The sequence below is a fragment of the Chroicocephalus ridibundus genome, chromosome 2, assembly GCF_963924245.1.
Source record: "Chroicocephalus ridibundus chromosome 2, bChrRid1.1, whole genome shotgun sequence".
Classification (NCBI taxonomy): domain Eukaryota; kingdom Metazoa; phylum Chordata; class Aves; order Charadriiformes; family Laridae; genus Chroicocephalus; species Chroicocephalus ridibundus.
In genome coordinates, this window is record NC_086285.1 from 55219803 (window position 1) to 55244170 (window position 24368).

Genomic DNA, 24368 nt, shown 5'->3' on the forward strand with positions numbered 1-24368 from the left:
GCTACGGCTGGATTCCCACCCTTGCATAGAATAAAATCCAGCAAGTTCCACATCCGTCCCATTCGGATGCTTTCACTTCCAGCCAAGGTTTTCCCTTTACAGGATGTACCGAAGCATGAACAGACCTTACCTCTTCCTAATTTTGCACTTGACCTACTGTAATTCGGAACAAAATGCCGCTAGCCAGCATAGCCCTGGAGGTCTGGAAAACTTGGCAGGAGGCTTTTATAATGCCAAAGCTCAAGGCTTTAGAGAATGCCTTCTAAAATCCCACTTTACAGGATTTTTTTTTTTTTTTTTTTTTTCGGTAGAGGGCTAGAGGAACTCAGGCCAATGCTCAGGCAGCCCAAGCCAGCACCGTGCCCTGCCTGAAAAGCCACCCCAGGGGCCGCACAGCCACGGCCGACCCGGCCTGCCCACCACGAGACACAGCGCCCACTGTCCCTTTAGGCACTAGAGGCCGCGGTCCCTGCTAGATCTTAATTACCAGGCCAGGGCACAGCTTCTTAAAAGACAAATGAGTCCCTCACCTGGGACAAGATGAGACAGGATTTCTTACATATATATTTGTTTCGAGAGCAGGCCTCAATGGCCCTCTGCGTCAGGCCCACAACCAACCGCTGCAAGCGGGCCGCTGCTGACAATTTGATGGATTTAAAATGCTGTATTTCCCTATGAAATTGTATTACACTTGGCTCACGGTTTCTTTAAGTGTCTCCTTCAAAAAGCACACGGCTCAATTTGCTTTAAAATAAAAGAAGAAAATTGCCATAACATATTTAACTTGCACAGCGAAAGATTTAGGTCAAGCAAATGACAACATAAGGGCAGGGGATGCCTCAGGATGGGACAGGAGGCAAACAAAACTTGTTTCTTATTTTGGATTTCCAAAATTCTCCTCCTTTTTCTTTTTTTTTTTTTTTTTTTTTTTAAATATAAGCAGGCTTTCCAGAACTTTTTTCACAGTTCAGCAGCATGTCACAAAGCCTCAAACACAATGGCGGCTTCCCAAGTAGACTTGAGTGAGGCCTGAATGTCCTCCAAACTGTTGCCCCATGAAACGCCAGCCGCCTGAGAGGCCCCATCCACGCATGCCTGCGGGTGCCCGTGATCCAGCTCGCATCCAGCTGTCCCCTCAACTCAGCTGCAGAGAAAAACCAAGGGCATGCAAAACCCTAGGTGGACAGCAGAAGGAATGGGGTTCTTCAGCCTGGAGAAGAGAAGGCTCCAGGGAGACCCTATAGCAGCCTTCCAGTACCTAAAGGGGGCCTACAGGAAAGATGGGGAGGGACTCTTTATCAGGGAGTGTAGGGACAGGAAGAGGAGTAATGGTTTTAAACTAAAAGAAGCTACATTTAGATAAGATAATAGGAAGAAATTCTTCACTGTGAGGGTGGTGAGGCACTGGAACAGGTTGCCCAGGGAAGCTGTGGATGCCCCATCCCTGGAAGTGTTCAAGGCCAGGCTGGATGAGGCTTTGAGCAACCTGGTCTAGTGGGAGGTGTCCTTGCCCACTGCAGGGGAGGTGGAATGACATGATCTTTAAGGTCCCTTCCAACCCATTCTATGATAATATAATTTTGCCTACCTAAAACCAAAACAAACAAACAAACAAACAAAAAAAGACACACCAAATTCAGATCAGGGAGTACCTTGAAACAAAAGCCCAAACATCAGAGGACACAACACAGCTGATTTTCATCAGCAATATACATATTAGAAAACGAACAGAAACACATAGATTGTTTTCATTGTCAAGCAATGAATAATCAATTATTCTTTAAACGAACAAAATGATTATTAACTGCAATGCATAAGGAATGGGAGAGATGTGTGTGGCTGAGAAAAATGGAGTTGGTAGATCCACTGAAGCACATATTTTCGCAGACACCCTTCATGTTTTTCTGTGATGTTCAGTGTTTTTTAAATCACTTACTTACATTGTCAATACTGTCTGCTCGAACTAATGGCCCTACATCTCACCTAAATAACTAGTTACATTGTGGTTGTAACAGTGGATAGATGGGATTGCAGCATTTCAATTAAATTAAGAGCTGGGATATAACCTGTGCTTCTGTGAACTAAGGAAAAGACATTAAAACATTTTGACAGATAAATACCTGACACTGCTTCTCAGAAAAGAAAAAAAAAAAAAAAAAAAAAAAAAAGAGCTTACAGAAGCAGAATAAATGGATTCATTACAGTTATGTGTCATGACATACAGCAATGATGCAAAGCAATGACTGTCCTTCCTCCCTACAGGTATCAAGACTCCATTTTATCATTATGCGTTATGACCACGATACACGCCAATTAACCTCTTTTCTTAAAACCTCTGAGAGAGAAAACAGCTTTAATGACATTTTGCAAGAGGAAATGGAAGCATAAAGGCCCAAACACCTCAGATACTGAGGCTATTTGATTGTTTAAACCTCCACTGACACCGAGCAGAGATCAGCACCATGTTTTGGAGGGATCCAGAGAGAGGTAGTCCTCCCCAGGGAGCCAGCAGCCCAGCCCAGGACACTGAGCTCCTGGTCTCCAGCGTAACCCTCCTCATCAGCCCACCGAATTCCCACCTGCATGCGGTTCCCCCCTCCCTCCCCACAAGCCAGCTGGGTCTCCTTCCACCCATGCGCCCATGCTCACAGCCCAGAGCAGCCCCCCACATCCTGGATTGTCACATCCCAGCCCCAGAAACTTCTGCCTCCTCCCTAGAGCCAGTCTGCCTCTCCCAAGCAGCGGATAAGCCCAAAAGGCATGAAAGCCAAGATTGCTTCCACCTCCCTTTCACTTTGGTGCATGGCAGTGACACCTGTCACTCGTATGACACTGCCATCCGTCCATTCACCCATCCATGCAGTGAAAAGCTCAAGCAGCAGGAAACTGTGCAGTTACTGTGTGAGCTCACAGCTTTTGCACACCTGAACAGCAACATTTGCATGAGGTTTAGATATAGTATACAGCAGATTCAATAGTTTCTGCGTAGCTCCAGGCAATAACTGCTGTCATGAACAGATCCTTTGTTTTTACACTTCTTTATTGTTCTTTCTCATCTGCCCGCAGACTGCTGTGCGCCCCCAATTACACAGACCGCAAGCCACTAAACTAACTGCTGTGGCAACAGCTGATAGCAACGCAGTAAGATGAGGCTGAGCCTGGAAGAGATGGCTGCCTCTGAGACTTTGAAGATGTGCCATGAATAAATAAAGAGAAGAAGATGGTAGGGGTCTGTAGCCATGATGATCTCAGGTTATAAGAGAAGCAGGGCTGAGGAAGAAGTAATTGGATAAAACAATATACAAACAAATAGGATAAGCTTTGACGATTCTGAAGGCAAACGCTCCTCAACTTCTTCTCCGAGAAAACCTCTCAAAGTCTCTAAGCAGACTTCAATGCCATAACATACCATAAGCTTCACAGTGCAATAAAGTCCTGTATCTACCTTTTTCACAGATGGAAGCAAAGTGGACAGTTACAGTAAACTATCATTTGCACTGGAAGCCTCTTCCTTCCTATCTGACAGTGTTTCACTACACTAGGAAGAAACAGTAGCAATTTTTCTGACCTAGCATTGTGGTATTGGGTTTGCACCACAAAGCAGGGATGTTTTGATGGCTCCCAGAAAACCAAGTGTGGTCTGGACCCTGTGGGAAAAATTGCTTATCCCTTTGGAGGTGAGGCAAGTGAGCATGTGCCCATCCCCTTATTTACTAACCCACGGGTCCATCAGTCTTGCCCAGCTCCACCACCAGCTCCTACCACAGAGAACTAGGAAACCATCCCAGCTCTCCCCATCAGCTGGGCTGCTTCTCACAGTAGATGTGGCCACCCTTTTTCTTTGCAAACTGAATGCATTGGGGCAGGAGGGAATGAGGAGGCAGCTTTCTTTTTTTGGAAGGCCATTAAAACTATGGGAAAAATAAACAAGTGAAAGCACTGCCTGGAAGACCATGGCTCCATACGCCAGCTATACCACAAAGGACATCCAGCTCATATAAACCAGATTAGTTCCTACTCAGAAAGATTGCATTTAACTATTAGGCTTGCTGCTGTTCTCATTAGCTCCCAATCGCTTCCAGACTTCTGTCAGCCCTTTCAGGGAAGCCGGACAAGAATAAGACGGATTGAGACTACTATGTTGTTGCACCACTACCATCCAGTCAGGAAATTTCCATTTCCTCCTTTGTCTTTAATTATTAAGCCTGCTTTATGTGGAGAGAAAACATACCGTATGCATTAAGTACATATGTCCCAAGGTCAGACTCCTCTCCCTTTCTGGCACAAGACTTTTGTTATACAAGCTAATAATTCATCTTGAGGTGCACACGCACACACACACACACGGATGGAGACTGACGTGCACTCAACTGTCCTGCACCCTTTGCCAGTTATGCGAGAGCCAGCTCCGGTTGTGGACCATGCAGCCGCACCAGCGGGCTTATCACCTTAGCTGTGCTAAGGACAGGGCTTCTGTAAATGAGGACACAACTGCCTGCACCCATTCACACACAGCAAGTCCCGGAGAAGGCCGAGATTCCAGGACTGAAGGTGCAGTCCCCAGTTACAGGGCTTGCAGCCATGGGTCTGGCAGCCTCCCAGTGACGGCCATGAGGCCCTCAGTGCAGTGTCACTTCAGCTGCATCACGCACCACGTTTATTATCCCTTTCAGACTTGCCGCTTCTCCCCTTTGGGCTGTTCCTCAGTGTCAGTGGAGGAGAATTTCTGCTGCTGCTTCCAGAAAGTGAAAGAAAAACGTTATGAGGATGACTGCAATCTTGTTTCACAGCAAAGCTCAAACAATGAATCCCTCTGCATGACGTAGCACAGCTATCTCTCTTTAAGCTTGTTTTATTAAAACCTAAAAGATACAGGAGTAAACAAATGCAGCCATCCCTCGTGATACTTTGTGATTTCATGTCTGATTGGGGGGAGGAGAAAAATCAGTCCCAAACCTCCAATTTTCACTCCATGAAGTGAAATTAAGCCAACATAGTACTGCACCAGCCCTGCCAATTTTCCACTGGCTGCTCTGCGTGTACTAGGCCCACACATTTCTATTTTCTAGCAATTCCTGGCAAATATCCTGTCAGATTAGCAGCAGTTTTACTCCAAAGACATGACGCACAGAAAAACACAAGCGGTTCGTCTCTTCCCGAAACCACCTCCCTGCCACAGCTTCAAGCAGGCTGTCTTTAAGGCGGCACAGGAGTGGTGACATAGGCTGAGAGGGAGCCCTGGCTGCGTCCCTGCATTGACCATAAAGTTAATATTGGATGATTTGCAGTGCATTCCCTCAGTATGAGGCCTTATCCTGATTTTGCTGAAAAGGAACAAGGCGGGGGGAAGACAAATACAGTAGGACAGTCCTCACAACAGGAAGGCTTACGTAATTTACTTGTATCCTGCTGCAGAGCAGCTGGCATGGCTGGGTCAAGAGACTCAAACCCCTTCACATTTCAAATAATGACCAATTTCAGGGCTGGGAAATGCTCAATGCAGGAATGCATTCCGTCTCCAGAAGTTGCATGGATTTGTAGTGGCAGCTTCCCAAGCAAAGCCCGGAGGGAGGTGAGGAATTGCCTCAGGAGAGAGTGGGCATGGAACGGACCACCCAGCTGTCACAGAGCTGGCTTCATGGGCCACTGAGCTGGGACACAGCCACTTGCCAGCAGCGGAGAAACGGGGACACAGCCACTTGCCAGCAGCAGAGAAACTCACTGGGGCATCCACTGCCTTATCCCTCTCCCACTTACTAATGTCAACGGCAAGCCTGCTGCTGGCTGCTGCCAGCTTGCGAAGGGGAGAATGAATAAAGGCAAATAAATAAATAAAATTAGAGGTCTTGCCTACAACAAACCCTGGTGCATCTTGTCCTCTGAACTTCCACACTTCCTGAGGCTCCTACAGGCAAGAGGGGAAAGATGATGCCCGGGGCAGACAGGAGAAACCAAGAAGGTGTTTTCCCTCAAGCGTTCCTCTGAAGACTGAGAAATCTTAGGAGATGATACCCTATCTTCTTCCTAACAACACACTCATGGCCTCTGGTTTAGTTAATTGCTCTTGGCTGAGGAGACGCTCTCTTCTGAAGTCTTTAGGAAAGGAAACACGATACACGAGTCTCAAATGCATGAGAGCTGGAAAATTAAAACGCTGACACTTGAGATTTGGAGCAGAATCAACAGGCGCAGCCACCCACTGCTCAGAGCCGGAGCCCTCCCTCTCCATGCCGCCCACAAATCCAGACCTTTGTAGGATCCAAACAGGGACCAAGACACCTTATGGCACCCAAAACAATTTCATATGAACTGCTGCAGAAGATCCCTGAAATAAGTAAGGTGTTAAGCAGCCCTTTCCCCACCCCGCCAGTTCTCAGATAAATCAAAACACAAAAATGAAAATATTTCCTTAAGATGAGCAAGTTGGTTCCCAGCTGCAACATAACTCGGGATTTTTATTCTGTGCCACAGCAAAGCATGAAAGGCCAAGTTCAGATCAATATCTACTGATTATTCACTTAAGGGAGAGAGAGCTGCTGCCTCAAAAACACAGTTCAGAAATGTATTATTCCTTTACTGAAGTGCAACCACACACACTAAGACACAGGACTTATTCGGTCTATCTGCTACTATTTTGACTTCATCCAAAACCCAACCTCCACCCCAGCTGTGCCGGAAGTCAGCCGTATGTTACCAAAAAAAAAGAAATAAAAATATCAGTATTGAGGGTTACTGTGGATGGCTTTGGAAATAAAGGGAAAACACAGCAGCTATAAAATGGGAGAGCAGCAATGGAGGTGAGCCCCGCTCCCAGTCCCAACACCCTTTACCTTCGTAGCAGGGCAAGAGCTTTTTCCCGTTGGACTGCAGGTTGGGGGGAATGATATTGCAGAAGCCGTGGGGCAGGATGTACTCTGTCTCATAGTAGATGTTTTTCCAGCGGTGCGCACATGCCTAAAACAGATCATATCACATGTGTTATTGACCCAGAGTCACAGGAGAGCCTTCCGACCAAGGCACAGCACGCATGAACAGGACCTCTCAGCATCGCCTTCCCCTCACTGCCCCATTGTCCTCCCCTTACACCCCCCTTTCTAGATAAAGTATCTTCTCACTTATCTTCCGCATCTCATGACACTGCCTGACCTGGCAGCTCAGATCTTAGCCTTCACGTGTGCGTGACTAGGAAAACAGCCAGGTCTCAGGGCAAGACAGAGCCCATGCTGGAGATTTCAAGATCTCTCACTGTCTATGAATTCTCACGGCCAGTGAAGCTTTTCTAAACTAAAGATGCACCAACAGAACCCAGACGAGCCAGAAATGGGGGAAAAATGGGAACACAGACATTGAGAATTCACATAAGAGGCTCAGAAGTGATGCTATGACTCAGAAAGTTACTAAGACCATATTAGAAGGTTATCCCACCAGAGGATGCATGTGTGAGTGAAAGGCTTGTCTCACTGGGAAAGGTGGCTTTGTTTCTGGTGACAGAAGAGCTGGGCCTTGCTTACTGGTACTGAGTTAAAGTGAAAATGCCAGAGATTTTGTGGCAACGAGACTGACAACATCAGTCAAGGTGCAGGTGTGCTGCAGAGACTGGGGTGCCTTACCCTTCATAATGAAGAATAATATCACGCTGCAAAACCAGAGCTAAACCAGTCTCACCAGGACACATTGCTCAGTACAACTGCCACACACATGCAGGCACATAAGCAGCGTGAAGCCTGGTTCACACCTTCCCAGGACCCACTTGCTCCAAAAATTAACACTGCATTGCTGCCAGACAAACCACAAGTCGCCTGATGCTCAGGAGTTACTTGGAATAAAAAGAAATGAAATGTGAAACAGCAAGGGCGTTAAACCTGAGTACATGTCGGGCCATATCTCCAGCTGTTCTAAGTCACTGAAGTCAATGTAGATGTGTCAATTTATATCATTTAAGGCTTGGTCCTATGCACACTGACTAGCCCCTAAGCTACAAATCACCTCCTCCACATACTTCCAACCTTCCTGGCAACTTTGCATCATCCCCTTCACAATCCCCACATTTGACCCTATCCTCCCCAGACAAGACACCCTCTGTCTTCTTCCCTTTGTGCTACCCCATTTTTCTGCCTTAGGACCTCAGAGCTTCCCATGGGAGCATCTCAACATCATTAAAAAAAATATATATTCATAAGACAAGCACAGTTGTGTCACCTATCCAGTAAAGGACCTGGGAAGCGTACCAACCACTGGGAAGCTCAAAATTCAATCCAACCGTCAACACAGCTCCCTTCCCATATACTTAACCACAGAAAGACATAAAAGGGTAATATTGCTCTCGTTTTTTAAACTGAAACAGAGTAAAACCAGTTGTGCAAAAGCCTGCCCTGCTATTAGCAGTGCTGCATTTAGAGTTTGATATTTATTACTTTCCTAACTTCCAGTACTCAAGGAGAAGCACGTATCTCCTGAAGATGGCTATTGCAGAGGGATAACGAGGGACTCCAGGGGCCGTGGAAAACTCTGCACTGCACTGCCTGGCGCAGGCTGCCACCCATGACACGAAGGATGCTTCTGATGGCACGCTGCTCGACAGCCAAATGCACGTGAGGAGTCCTACGAACTGCAGCTTTGGAGACTCCTTTACCTGCTTTAAGGAGCTCAGTTACGATTTTAGTCCCCATGCACCACTCATTCAAAATCTAACAGCAACGAAAAAAACAGCACGTGAAATGCTCATTTTCAGAGTAACCAGGAAATAGTTTCTCTCCTGACGGATCTGTGCTGCGAGCACAAAAATATACACATGCACAGCCCTTTTAAAGACAGTACTATAAAGACACATACTATTAAAGCGACAGTCAAGTCAACCCCCTCTCCGGATATAAACTCAAACGGAAACAGACTGAGAGTATTTTGTAAAATTATGGAAAGATAAATAAAGGATTGTGATATTGTAAATTCCTTGATATTTTATATCTCAGAAACTGCAAGGGACTCACATAAATTAACCTACTAATCTCTCCCAGAGGAGCACAAACGACAGAGCTGGGGAGGGCAGCAGCATTTCATCAGAAGCAGGAGGCTTTGCTCAGGAGTGAGGTGTGGAGGCCAAGAAAGATAGAACAGTCTAAGGAGAAAAAAAAAAAAAGGAGCTGCTGCCTAAGAAATATGTTCAAAATCAACTGGAGGCTATGGGTTCAGTTTAGCAATTCTAGGAACACTTACCTAATCTGTTAGGGTTCGGGTTTTGTTTGGGTTTTGGGTGTTGTTTTTGGTTTTTTTAAATGATCACTTTTCTGTACTCTCAGCGTACTGTGTATCCAGGCACACTACAGTTTAGCACTGACTGCCTGAGTCTGCGGACAGCTCGTAACCGTAGCTCCAAGAGATGAGCTCCACCTCGGTTATCTCAGCAGGGGCTTCCCCAGACTCCCCCACACCACAGCTGCAGAATTTGAGATTTTCCCAATGGACAGAAGTTCAGCAGCTCCTCTTCCTCCCTGAAACTCGTTTCTCTGCAGCCAGGCAACCAGCACATTTGTCTCCCTGCCACGACAAGGCTCGTCCACAGCTGCTTTTAGTTCTCCTGCCTTCCCAAAAATGTTCAGTTGGATTACAGTACGTAGTCCCTGCATTATTCAATGTTGCTGAGGCAAGGTGATGTGCTACCAAAGGTGGCTGCAGCCTTCCTTCTTTGATGGCAACATGTCTGAAGAGGTCTTAAGAACAGAGATGAGTCACCTGAATTTGCTGCTGTGGAAAGGGGTTTTCTGTGAGTTTTGTTTGGTTTTTTGTTTTTTGGGTTAAAAAACTGGGCAAATAACTGACAGCTTATACACCCTATTTTAGATGCAAGCCATAGGTGCGCCCCTGTGCAACGAGGCTGCCATTGGCACACTCTGGTGCTCCGCAGCTGCTGCCGGGGCACAGGCTCTGGCTCTACCATGAAACAAGGGAGAAAGGATGCAAACCCTTGAAGCAAAATAAAAAGCTTCCGGACAAAGCACACAGAGGTCTCTAGTGATAGCAGACACTGCATTACTGCAGTGTAATGAATAGGCTATTTCAGAACTGCAGCCACTTTGCTCTTTTGCGTATTGAACACCAGCCACGGGCTTTGCACCACAGGAAAAGCAACACGAGAGACCCAGGCTTCACTTTAGAGGCTGACTGCCCACGGTCCTTATAGAGCCCTCTGCTGAATCCTAAAGTCAAAGTCCAAACAAGGGACTTTTTGAATGTACCACTGTCAGACCACTTCCAGTTTGCCCTTCCCTAGGAGGGCTTTGGCTTTGCTGCAGTGATGGTTGGTTTTTTTTTTCCCCACAGACACACAGACACAATCACTAAATGTGCCACTAAGTCAACTACTTAAGAGGAAAAATGGCAACACTTGATAAAAAAAACAGAGTTACGACAGATGTGGCAGGTATTTAGGAAGAGCAAGACCTGAAGGATGTGGCTCATCTCCAAATAATAATGCACTGCACCCGGTTCCTCTCCCAACAAAAGTAAAAGTAAAAGGACTTTTGCTGTTTCAGTTTGGAAAGAGCTGGCAATCTCAGCTGTATTATTGCAGTACTGGGATTAATGCAAATATTGACTGATAGCATACCCGAGGACAGGAAGCCACTGAACGGCAAACTTAGAGCTTTTTTTAGCTAATCTTACTTCTTCATTTGTTTAAGTTCTCATTTTTTGATACTTTTCTATTTAGCATGTCACACAAACATAAAACTCTGGTTCATTAACATCCTGGCACAAGATGGGCTCAAACACAACCCCCTTTACCAAATACCAGCTAAAGCCCCCCTGCACACTCCTTACCTTCCCTACCACCCCTTTCTGCTGAAGCTGGTACTCTTATCCAGCAACTGGGGAAGGCCGATAAGACAGAAGTTTAAGCCACTAAGCAGTTTCAAAGCAAAAGCAACCACTGCTTTGTACAATCCGCAGTTAAACTATGGAATAACGACAGGACCAGAGGAAATGGTACGAAGCTGCGGCAAGGGAGATTTAGATTAGATATTAGGAAGAATTACTTTACTGAAAGAGTGGTCAGGCACTGGAACAGCCTGCCCAGGGAGGTGGTGGAGTCACCATCCCTGGAGGTGTTTAAGAAACGTGTAGACATGGCTCTTCAGGGCATGCTCTAGTGCCCAAGATTATTGTTTGTGGTGGGGTGTTGTGTGTGGGGTTGTGGGTGTGGAGTTTAGTAGGTGGGTGCTTTTTTTTTTTTTTTTTTTTTTTGGTGGTTGGACTCGATGATCTCAGAGGTCCCTTCCAACCACTAAGATTCTGTGATTCTGTGACTGATTCCTCTAACGCAGGACGTCAAGAGTATGAATAGTTGTTTGCATGGGTTTAAAAAGCAACTACCCATATTTATGAAAAGAAAAAAAAAAAAAAAAAAAAAGAAATCCATCCAGGGCTATTGACCACAAAGATACCACTCTGACTTAAAGGGATCTCTGAAAGAGATGGAGCAAATAGAGCTGTAACGCCAGACAATATAGATTCCACATACTCATAAGTACTGGGCATCACTCACGAGTTATCTAGTAATTTCATGAAAAAGCTAAAATCAGCAGACGTGGCTCTGTACGCACATTGAGACACATCTTCTCAGAACACCAATTTCTCACAGGTGCTTCAAAGACAGCTGCATTTTAAAGAAATCCTGATCTTTAAAATGAGAAGAGCAGATGAATTAAATTTCACCTGCTTATGGGAAAGTCATGAATCTTTTTCATTAAAAAAGTGTCTCAAAACAGAGAGTAACAATGCCCTGAAACAGTCAGGTATTCTCCATACAGGAAGGAATCCGTATGCCTTCATTCCAGGCTCTGTCTACACACAGATGTTTAATTAGTAGTTTAAGATGGAGTGCTTTGGTGGTAACTATCTCATTGAAATCAATGAGAATCAGACACTTAAACATCCTCAAGCATCTGGACAGAATCTACTTAATGAGGGCAGCATAATCTTGTCAGAGGGCTGATTTAGGACTTCCTTAAATCAGCGTAAGTTGCGGAGACATTTTATCATCTTAACCTGCACCCGAATAAGCGCACCACCAGCTGCGCACTTTACTTTAGCTACACTTTGCCTTTAACCTGCTTTGTGTCTGAAATTTCTGCCCCCTCAGCCCCAATCTAAGCCCTCACAGCTTGCCCTCATCTCTCCCCTTTGCAGCCTTCCCTCAGCCACTGAGCAACCAGCCCCAGCCTTGGTACTTGCCCAGCTTTTTTCCCTACTGGCTTTCCCTTCTTTTGGGGCTTCTGTCTAGGGAGATGACACCTAAGTATCAGCTGCAACCCATTCCCTTTTGAGCCGAAATACACAAAACTGTTATTTTTAAGATGTGGCTTTTACAAAAATGTCTCAACGTTGTCTAAAAAAAAGTGTACGCGTGAGTTTCTGAAAATGGGACAAGAATTTGTCTAGTTCAGATCAATGACTGGAAAACAGAGAGGATGCCGTGTCTCGAGATAGTGTTATCCTGACCAATGCAAGTTACTCCTGAGCTGTCACACAGGACCTCTGAGCACATGTACAGACCAGGATATCCCCCGAAAACACAAATTGCTTACACTAGCATGAATGCCTTAATTTTGTGCTCTGCTATGCATGTTTACAGTGTATTTCATTTATGCTCCTTTTTCCTCTCCTACTCTAGTGCTGAACACACTTAAAACATCCAAGGAAGGTAAAGCATCAGACAGCCTCTACAGCACTGGCAAGCTGTACACTAAGAGAGACAATCAGATGAAACACCACAGTACTACCAAAGAAAGGTATAAAAACCACCTGCTCCCTCCTGGGGAAGTTGGTGTGCAAAGACTTGGATCGTAAGCGTTTGGTTTCCAACTGCATATGAGGAAAAACACTTTTGGGCGAAGCAGCTTTATCCACTTGCCTTACACGGGTGGTTGGCACAGTAATCATTGTACTAGATCTTTCTCACTAGCAGCTTTGGGACAGTTTGGTGCCATGCACCAGGGCAATCCCCTGTATCATTGGAAAGCTGAAGTCATACTGCAAGTTTCCAACTCCCAAACAGCAATGCAAAGAATTAACTTGTTGTCAGGGTTACTCTGATACGAGCTTGAAATTTGCCTAACACATATACTACGCACAACATTTTGTTGCAATTTATTTTTTTTTTTAATTTCATTTATCATTCCTGCAGACAGACTCACTTGGGTAGACAGTCAGAACCCAACCACAGATGCAAACACAGACAGCTATTGATCATGATCCACCCATGTATTTTAGAAAGGTTTTTGCCCAGCTCTCTTTATGATTATCTTTTTTCCAACAGAGGAAATGTTGTTCTGCAAAGATAAATTCCACATCCTAAGGACCACATATGCTCTCCTTGATCTGTCTATTTGCATGGTAACCGTATCAAAGACAACAAAGCCACCCACACACAACTCTCTCTAAGTCACCTCTACTCTCAACTCTTCTTAATTGATATACATAACGAAAAAATATCACCACAAAGACTCATCTTACATTTTTCATGCTAAGTTCTGACACGCAAAACATATGCTCAGGAAAAAAGGATGCATAATATTCTCTACATAAACATAGGGAAATGACAAAAAGAAAAAACTAGCAGGTACCTCCCAGACAAAAAGTTCTATTTATTCTGTTCAAAGATTTAATCCCCCAGATTTAGGAGGAAACCCTTGGGTGACACAAGTCAGGTGTGACGGCTTTGAAGTCCTCCTTCTATAAATAAAGCTTTCTGGCTGGGGCTCACTTTTCCTTCCGCTTGAAGGAAGGGACTAGAGAATTTGCTACCTGTAAAGCTGGGCTCCGTCAGTCACTGCTGAACACATTAATCCTGACGTGTTTAGCATTAAAGTCAGACAGCAGCAACGGTTTTAATGAGATCAAAGAAAAGAGTGGACTTACCAGCACACTTCCACCAGCCTTTGGCTGTCTAGCCAGGCTCACGCCCATCCATTCATCATCTCTGTCTTCTTTGCAGGTCTTTCCGCAGACCATGCCCCGAGAATTGCCTACAGAAAGAGGGGAAAGGCAGCAAGACAAGGAGACATGAGCTTTAAATACCCTCCAAAGAATCCCTACAAGAAAAGAGATTGCCCATCAAACATCTGCCTGACAGTGCTTTTCTTTTCCCTTTCATCCTGATTATCAGTTCTTCTATGCATTAATTGAGACAATGCTCTCACTCTTACTAGGCGCCAACAAATATATAGTAGACAACAGACCCTCTCCCGAACAGCCCAGCCGGCAGCTATTACAGCATGTCCACAGCTTTACTTGGGTAAACCATCGCACTGAAGTCAATGGGAGAGATGTGGGATTGCCTGCAGAATGCAATCAAAGCAAAAACCGCTCTTGAAAATGAAGAGACCTGGAGCACTTAAAAAAAAAAAAAAATTGAGGCCTAAATCTTTAGTCCTGTCAGGCAGTATTCACGAATCCATGAGAGACACTTTACATGACAGTAGCAGGACAAATCAAACTTAGCCAAAACACTGTTTTAACACATGTAAGCTTCATAAAAATAAATTCTACTTGACTCAGTCATGAAAAGATGAACAAGAGTAACATGCCTTTTTTATAGGCAGAGAAAGCAATAAAACGCATGTCACCAAGAAAGCCAAAATATTAAAAGGCCTCCATTTTCTCCACCAGAATCCAGCATGAGGTTTTTACATCAGAGCCTTACTTTAGGACTCCACCTTCCCCCGATTCAGACAGTACATCAGAGAAACCAAAGCTGTTCCTGATCACGTGCAACAGCGTACAAGCACAACTCTCACAGAGCAACTTAGCACAAGAAGCAAACCCAAGGAATGATTTTGCGGTATTACAAGGGAACACACAGATCGCCACATTGCTAATAACACTGCACATCATGCGCTCACCGCCACACCGCCCGGGGTCATCCCACGCATCCTTACTTCAGCTCTGCCTGGAGTAGGCAGCAGCGCTCCCAACCACTCACATACCCACCAGCATGCTGCAAAGTTACGCTGAAGCAGGTGGAGAAAAGACAGTGGCTTAGGGTAAGCAGGGAAAAACCCACCTTTGCTTGGCTACTCGGTGGAGGGAGCGAGCAGAGCCACTGGGAGGACACACGAGGTGGGACACTATTTCATAATGCTGAAGAGAATATGACACCTTTGCTACTAGTGCTCAAAATCAATGGAATCATAGAATGGTTTGGGTTGGAAGGGACCTTAAAGATCATCCAGTTCCAACCCCTCTGCCATGGGCAGGGACACCTCCCACTAGACCAGGTTGCTCAAAGCCCCGTCCAGCCTTGCCAAAATCCATCAGGAGAGGGTGACTAATTCCTCTCAGCGTCTTAGGGCCTCTTTGAAGCTGTCAGGAGGATTGCTAGCCATTTGGGTTGGGGTTGTCTTTTTTTTTTGGTTTCCCCTTCTCCCCCCAAGCATTGTAACTACCCACCTCGCCCCATATCCAGTTCTGTGCATCTTCTGTCAGGGTTGGTATGGACTCGACATTTAAACACTGCTCCTGGGGACTGAACAGAGGTGCTGTATTTAGATTCTGCCTTGGGAGCACCAACCAAGACCCTGGAAACCAAAAGCAAAGTAACAAGTGATTAATTTCAGGAGAAAAGGGAAAAAAAAATAAAAATAAACAAACAACATCAAGATTCACATTGCCAGAGCTTCCTCAGCAAGAGGACTTTTTTCAGCAACCTTGTAAAACGATGACATTGATTCACAAACTGAAAACACCACACACAATAAAGGCATTTTTCCCCAGTGAAGGCACAAATGCTTTAACAAGTTAAATTTCCATTAGGATTGTAACACATTTAAAGCAACACCCTACCCCCCAAAAGCACTTAGGAAAGTATTAGGATGGACAACAGCAGCTGCATCCATTTTTCCTCAGTTTTAGCTACATCCCTATCAATCCAAGGACCCACAAGAGCTAATACACACACGCACGAGAGGATGAAATTTGAACTCGGCGCTTGCCAGCCAGCAAAGATTAATAAGCTTGTTTAGAAAGTTGAGGCACCCCATTCTCAGAACGTTTTATGTAACTATAGCTTTAAAAAACAACAGCACAAAACCTCAACCAACACCATAGGAGCAAATCTCTTCCACGACATGCTGCTGTCAACCAACATTTATCATTAAGGCTGTGAAGACTTTACCTGGACTATTTATCCCACATGAGAGCTGGGAAGCACCAACGTACAGCTCTGACCAGAGGGTTCCTTAATGTAGCCTTGAAAGACGATGAGCACTTTTTAATAACTTACGTTATGATCCAGTTAACTGTTTAGCAAGCTGGCAGCTGCTCGTGCCCTAAGGGATGCTTTTTTAGGAGGATTATAGGGGAAGCACAAATATTAAGGGAACCCTTTTACCACCTCCTCATTAAAGGGACAATCTTTCTCACCTGGTTGAGAGCTCGGATCTGGGGCACATGAGGATGAGGAGGGGGGTTAAGTAGGAGGAAGGTAGCTCCAGGGAAGGCAGTACGGAGCACCAGGTAGTTTAGCATCAGTTCTGCTGCTGCCCTTGCACTGTGAGGCAGGGCAGAGCTTCTGCATGTAACAAAATCCTGGCTGAAGTTAACCCCAGAGCTGGAACTAGGGGCGACCATCTCCAAAAGACTAAGCCTCCAGCACTCACGTGAGCAGATCCAGCCTGCTACCTGGGAGGCAGCAGCTGACCAAGGAGGCACTGCTCTTGGTTTAGCCACTAAAGGGATAAAGAGCCACAGTGCAAAGTCAGTCCACATACGCAGCCCACCCACAGCACAGACAGAAGCTTTCTCTGTTTTAAATAACTTTTCTTTCATTCTCTAATTTACAGTTCCATCCCCAACCACTACCCATCATCACCATCCTGGTTAAACACAGGGAGACCCAAGGCACAAGGCGCACACATGTCCAAGGTCAGCCTGAGACACCTGGGAGAGCTGTTCTGCATCAGAGCCTGGCCTATACCAAACAGCAGCACGTCTCCACTCCTGCTGCGATACACGCTTCCCTGGATGTGACAAAACCGTCCCATCACATTTGGAAATACGTTTACAAAACACAGAGAATTCCCTACAATAAGCGACTGTTTTCTCCCAAGTTTCATGAGCTAAGCTGTATCATTTGCCGAAGTTTGATGGGGCTGCGCTCTACAGCACACATCATGTTTTCACAAGTGAGAAGAATTAATGCCCGGAATACTTAAGTTGCTAAAACCTACAAAGCCTGCACACATTTGGGGAGTGAGCGCAAAGGAGCTTGAAATAATAGCTCCAAATGGAAATCCCACCAGGCAGGCGGCAGGCAGAAAATCAAATGCCAATCATTTCATTTACACAGGCGATGAATGCATGTCATTCACTTATTGACATTCATGAGGTCTAACAAAAATAAATAATGGGGGATATTACTAGCTTAAAGAGCTACGGGTTCAAATTGCAAACAGCAAGAAACTGTTTCTATGACCTGTTATAACAATAAGATAATGTAGGCCACACTGACCTGCGGTTTAAAAAAAAGCTTTGCTCTAACCTAAGACAAGTAAATAAGATTCAGCAATTAGTGCACAAGATACCTGGGGTTGCAGAATGCAACATGGAGATGAAGGAGCCTAAATCACAAAAACTCTTCAGCTGTCTTAAAAAAGCTGAATGGGAAAAATTGATAATTCATTATTTGAGTAGGCTACTGGCACAGAGAATTGCTGTCTTGAGCAAATATACCTTTCAAAAAGAAAACATTGGTTGCCGTTTATTCATGTGGACCAAGCAGAAAGAAGGAAGCAGCCAGTAAAGGCAACTGGAGACACAGGCCAAAAGCAAATCTACTTTCGATCATCCTGAACATCCGTGCATTCAAATTTTGTATTTCACCTACATCACACACTATGTCAGCTTAGGATCTTCTCTCATTCTTTCACTCTTGCACCAAGACCCCAGTAGGTGAAACCTTTGCAGATCTCCTGTTCCTTCTGGTGTGACCCATGTTCGCCCATGGCCTGAGACAGTCACCTTCAGGGAGATGGGAGGTTTTCTGTTGGTTCACATGCTTTTTGGTTGGTCAAGTTGGTATTTGCCACATACCACTTATTTCGGTTTTATTCAAAGGTTTGAGACTGGAATATTTCCTTTGTCAAGAAGAGTGTCCTTTACTCTTTCAGCGTTTTCTGTATGCACCTGCTTAACTGTTAGAAGAAAGGCACCTGTTTAACTGTCATGAGCCTTTTCAGCAGACCTGGCTAGAAGACTCATTTGCATTCAAACATTTTGGGACTCATCGAGCAAAACAAACGCCTACATATTAAAACACCTTTGAAATCTTTTGCAATTTCTATGAAACAACGCTGCAACCAGAGAAGGTGTCTTTCTCTGCTACCATATTTAAACAGAAATAAATTTCAAAACAAAGCCTTAGAGTCTAATGCACTTGTCTTGCATTTCAGTGCTGAGGAGTCTTGCCTGGCATAAACACAGAAGATGTGTAAACAGCCAGCAGAAGTACAACCCTGTCCTCTTGCTATTATCAGGCAACCTTCCAACATATTCCAACTAGTTTAAAGTAGCCTTATTTTGTGGTACAGATTTCCAGTGCTGCTGTAGGAGTACCTGGGTTGGCAGCAAAGCAAGCCCCAGCAGTTCTCCAGCCTTTTGCCACAAGGCTCATGGTGTGGGCAGCACTCTCTGCAGAGATTATCAATGAGTGCTGGCTCTCATCACAACCATCATACTCTGCAGGAAGCCCCTAGGGCATCTGAGAGCAGCTGCGTGAAGACAGCTTGAGGGGGAAACCCCATCAAGAGAAAGGGATTCCTTTCTATGGCAGAGAACCGCGGGCAGCAGGAGTGGGGCTTGGGGCCATTTTAGGGTCACTTTTGCTTGATGTGCCCAGAGCTCTGTCAACGCAATACTGGGGGCTAAACTGACATTAGGAGCAGTAGGCAGAGAGGCCATTTAACCTTCTGGTTTTGCATTCATACTTGCACGATCAAGGACAGACGCTCATCTGTATGGAGACAGCGACGCAGCTTATGGAGACAGTGACGCAGCTGTGTGGCCAGAAACCATCACACTGCAGGAGCTGCAGCAGCCAGTATTAATGGATGACAAGAAGCCTTTTTGGCCACATGGAAATCCACACCTCCTTAAAATTACTTCCTGCAGAACAGTAACTATCACTTTGCTGGCGATTGACCCTCAGGACATACAGATTTGGAAATTAAGTGCTGCATTTAGCAGAAGGAACAGTGAACGAATGTGTCGAGCTGACCGATGGCATGGAGAGATGCCAAGCACATTAAGCATCAGCCTACAGCATGCCAGCCGCGATTAGGCAATCGCAGCTCAAGGACTGGGGAGCGTAGGTACCTCACCTCACTGCAATGTTAAGTGGCAGAGAAAAAAAGTCTTTAAATATCCTCGCATAGCACAGTGGATTTCAAAAGCAGCACCAGAGGAGAGTGCACCACCGGCACAGCCCAGTTGAGCTTCTTCCCTTCAGAAAGGTCTCTGTCACTTGCTAAGTCCTCGAAATAAAAACCCCAGTGGTTCATCCATTATGTGCAAAGCAATAAGTGTGAGGGCTGTTATTTGGGTGGTAGATGGATGATCTGTGACCAACAACAGCAAGCCCAAGTTTCCTGGAATGCCATGGCAGCACCTACAGCATCACTACATTGTTTATGCAACACGGCACGGTTAACCCAACACCCAGCCTCCACAGGGTTGGTCCTTTCCCGCATCTTCCTTCTAGTTGCACACAAGCACATCGTGCACTAACACGTGCACACAAGCACATCCATCAGCATGAGGTGCAGAACAGCCTTCTTTATTTCAGCGGCAGCGCAATCCAGTGAAGAGCAGGACTGAAGGAATGAAGCAACAGCACAGAAACCAGACTCATTCCTTATTGTAAAACTCACAGCAGGACACCATGCAACTAAACTGACTCCACTACTTTTTCGTGCCAGATCATGTTGCCAGAAAGGATGAAGTTGTTACCATGGCCTTACTGAGGGATTTGGGGGTGACAGCAAGAAGGGGGCATAGGGAGGGGACAGGAGAGAGATGAAGCAACATCTTATTTAAAGAAAAAGAATGATCAGAGATGTCACATTATTAATATTTTTTTTACTGGGGCAAAAACTGACATTTGTTTCTTTTTAAACTGTCCGAAGGAAAGCAGAGAAAGCAACATTCTTGGTCGGTTTTTGAGTCTTTATTCCAAGCTCCAAAATTATATCCAGAGAACAGAAGCACTTCAGCTTGTCTCTGCTCCAAATGCAAGCAGCCACCTGGTTCCTTACTCGGCTGAAAATGGAAATGAAGGGGAACTGGGTAAACCTTTCAAGATCTACAGCCATAAAACCCGCTTAAGGAAGGAAAAGGAGACATTGTCAGAAATACAATAACCTCAGCACATCTGTGATGACAAACTTTTCTTGAGATGAAAAATGTGCAAAAACAACTCCTAAACGGAAGCATCATTGCAATTAACTCTTTCAGAGAGGTCAAAGACACCGATTTACTCCACTATTGTAGTGGAGGCCAAATATCCATATTGCACTATAATTTCTGTGTCAAAGACTGTGTAACAGCCTGACTATTCACATTTACCTGACACAGTATTTCAAACCAAATATCCTTCCCCCCTTTTCTTTCCTCCCGCAAGAATATTTGGCTCATATAAATCCTCAAGAATCACCAAACCCTGAATGGGTTTACTGGAAACCTGCAAGCCTACGGTACATAATAGAGACGGGTGCCTTTGTGGTGTTGGAAAACAAAGAGCTGAAACACTGAAGACCTGCCCAATACAGATACCATATTAATATAGATCAGTGACCATATACACACACACACGCGTGTACACACACACACCAGTACACAGACAGGCTACTGAGAATAACACACTTCATCTAAGAAGCTCTCTTGATCAGAAGTACATTAGGTGAATATCAGGCCCTCGGGCAATAAAGAGCAAGAAGCCCATAACCATCACGACAACACTTTCAAATGCCTGAGAGCACATTAAATAATATTAGATAGGCAGGAGCCCTACCAGCCTCAGATGTGATCAATCACATTTTTGCAGGCTCACATAGTGCACTGCTCACCAGGCAAGCCACGAGTGCCCAAAATATCACTGTCTAAAGTCAAACTATTGCCCACTGTAGCATATAGGCCAAACAGACATGAGAAAACTGAAATCATAATTCTTCTTTGGGTATGTAAAAGCTACAAACGTAAGAAGAAAACTAACACACAAAAGCAAACAATAACTCTATGACCAATAACCCTTAAGAGAAGCTATATGCTACAATGGGATGAATAGAAAACATTTTTCCTGCATATTCCCTATAACAGACTTCAGCCTTTCCCAAGAATATCACATTTGAAAGAGAAGGAGGGAAAAAATAAATTAAAAATCACTCAGTAACTCTACAAGCCAGTTAAGGAAATAGCTCTATAGCTTTGCACACAAAAGCTTCACACACAAAAACCTGACAAATCTGAAAAACGGCGTGAGTTCTACAAAGCATTTCCCTCTGCCCTCATCCAATAAACTGGGATTGCATCTTGTGTTTCAATAACCTGCAACTGGCAATCAGTTTAAACTTGAAATCAGAGACTTTATGCTCCAAAAGCATGTATAAGATTCTGTAGAGTATAAATATGGTTTTAAAATAGTACTGTATAATACCAGAAGCCTTTATGCCCAGTTGAAGGGAGCATAGCTAAAGGCACTGACAAGGGTTCAGCCCTTTGATGGTGTGAACGTCAAGGAAGACTGGTCAGATCTTTTAAGCTTTCCGGAAGTACATTAAATGCTTAAAATTGATATTATGTTGTAGTATGCAAAGAAGTGTGCTTGCACCCACAATATGCCCACCCAGTACAGGGGATGGCACCTTCAGAAATCTGGAAGAAAGCCACATATACTTTCAAGAGCAAAGAGATTCATGGCTGTCCCTTGACTTTTATGATGCACGCACGCATTAAGAGCACAACTGCACACAGTAAACTAGAGTCAAGGAGAGTGCAAAAAAGACGTATCTCCCAAATTTGTTATCTAAGCCTCTGTTGGGCACAGGATTTTGAGGCACCCGTGAAAAAAAACTCCCCAGTTCCACAATGAAAAGATGAGCTTTCCCATCAGTGGTGACAATCCCACCCTTATGATTTTTGCCAGTGCTGATGCTGACCATATTAAGCTGCTACTAAGCCTTCTAGGTGTTAGGGCTAGCAATTTATTTATTTTAAAAGACTTCATGACCTTAGATACTTTTTTTTTCCTGAGTGCCACAGCCAAGGCTTGATGAAGAAGCTCCATCTTCAGAAAACTGGAGTTTGCATTACTGGAGTTTTTACTTTTGAGGACCAGACTTCTCACAGATGCCTGCCTTCAGACGGATGCCCAACACTGCTAGTCCAGCATTGTTTCCAAACAATGTGGGATATCTGGGAGACCTTCCTCACTAGTCCACCTCCCCTTCCAAAAAAAAAATCACACCAGCAGATGCTATCTGAAGATAATTCATGTTATTGATCAGAATGACAGACACCTACAGAAGGAGCAACAAATTCCACCCTTTTCATCCCACCATACCCCACGAGATCAGCATTTCGTTCACACCACTGTGAATCCCCAGCAGTCTGTGTTGAATGAGAGTCACTTTCAGCCTTTGCATCCTTTGTCGGTTCCTGCCCCAAGTTAAACACTGAGAGCTTTTCTTCTCCCAGAGCGCTTTTCCTCTACGAGGTCTTCTGATAAGTCCTTAAAAATGAATGTCCCATGAAAGCCACTATGCAGAAAGGCTGAGCATACAGCTACTCGCGAATTAAAGGGCGTGAATGAAATTCATTTTTAAAGAACTGGATGCCAGCATGAATACATTTATTTATATCACAGTGCACCACAGTTCCAACATCAACAGCTGAGTAATCGGGCCATATCTAAGTGTAAAAGATAAAGACGAGCTTTGTGGACGTTTATTGGCAGCAGTGGCTCCTACTTACATTAGAAGTGCACCAGATGACATCAACTAGGTCCAATTAAGAGAAATCTCTAACAAAGAGCCTCTGACCCAGACAAGAGAGAGACAGACTATGCTCCAAGGCTCTTTTCAGTCAACGGGAAAAACAAGCAGCTTGCCAGTTTGCATAATTTTTTTGAGATGTAGACAAACTTTCTATCATCGGTCATTTTTATTTTCTTTTAAAAAGTCACATACTCATTTCCTCTGCGGTCCCTCACGCCAAGAGCCGGGCACACGGAGGGGACGAACCCCTCCCGATTTGGAACCGTCTCTCCGGCCACCGGAGGGATTTTCCTCCTCGCCCGGGGCGCAGCACGGAGTGATGGGCACTGTCAACCCCGAGCGCTCTGCTCCCGCCTGGAGGTTACCGCTACTCAACTTTTTTTCCCCGTTTAACACGGCACGACCGATTATCTTTCACACCACGTGCTTTTTTAAATTATTTTCTTTTTTGTCAGGGAGACGAGCCGCTAAATATCACCACCACCACCACAAAAAAAAAAAAAAAAAAAAAAAAAGGCAGCGGGGCCGGGCAAAGCACGGCACCGCCGGGCGCTTGAGGGACCGCTGGCGCTTGGGGACAGCCAGCTCGCCAGCCCGGGAAAGGGCACCCCGGTGTTAAAACACCCCCCAACGAGGGGGGGGACACACCGGTGTGCAATCAGGGTGACACCCCCCCAACACGCAGAAGGGATGCGGAGCCGCGGCGCTGAGGCAGGGCAAGAGCCCCCGGTCCCTCTCCCCGGCGGCTGCCCTGGGGATGCCCCGCCGGGGCCAGCCCGCCCGCGGCTCCACCGCGCAGTCGTCCCCCCCCTCCCCGGGCTACTCACCACCGGGTGCTGTCGTGGTAGTGCTGCAGCACCGAGTAGCCGAAGAAGGAGCCGTTGGGGCCCTGGAAAACCACGGGGCGACCCACGTCCACGTTGTAGCAGCGCGCCAGGGCCACCCACAGCAGCCCCCACAGCACCCGCGCCCCGCCGCGCCGCGCCGCCGCCGGCATCCTGCGACCCCCGGGGCAACCGCCCCGTCCCGTCCCGTCGCCGCTGAGCGCTGAGCCCCGGCCCGCCGAGCTCCGCACTGTCCCCCGGTCGCCGACTCCCAGGCGGGGCCGCCGGGCGCGGCGCTTTTGTGCCCGCCCCGCCGCTCGGCTGGGCTCGGATCGACCCGGCTCCGCTGCGCCCCGCGCCGCGATGCGCGAGGATTGCGCGCCCCGCTCCGCCGGAGACCCCTGGTGGCCGCGGGAGGGAGCGGGCAAGCGACCCGCCGGGAAAGGCGGCCCCGCCGGGGACACGACCTGCCGCCTTCTGGCATCCCCGCTCCCAAACCGCTCCG

At 45.9% G+C, this 24368-nt stretch overlaps 1 protein-coding gene across 1 annotated transcript in view; it reads right to left on the bottom strand.

Moving 5' to 3' along the window:
- ITGA9 (integrin subunit alpha 9) overlaps positions 1-24117 on the bottom strand; it is a 232582-nt gene extending 208465 nt beyond the window's left edge. Inside the window, exons 1-4 of the mRNA XM_063325548.1 lie at positions 23867-24117; positions 15445-15572; positions 13915-14021; positions 6831-6954 (exon numbers count right to left, since the gene is read on the bottom strand). Of these exons, the coding sequence (XP_063181618.1) occupies positions 6831-6954; positions 13915-14021; positions 15445-15572; positions 23867-24036 (529 nt within the window). The 5' untranslated portion in view covers positions 24037-24117. The remainder of the gene's footprint in view (positions 1-6830; positions 6955-13914; positions 14022-15444; positions 15573-23866) is intronic.
- Positions 24118-24368: the final 251 nt, after the last annotated feature.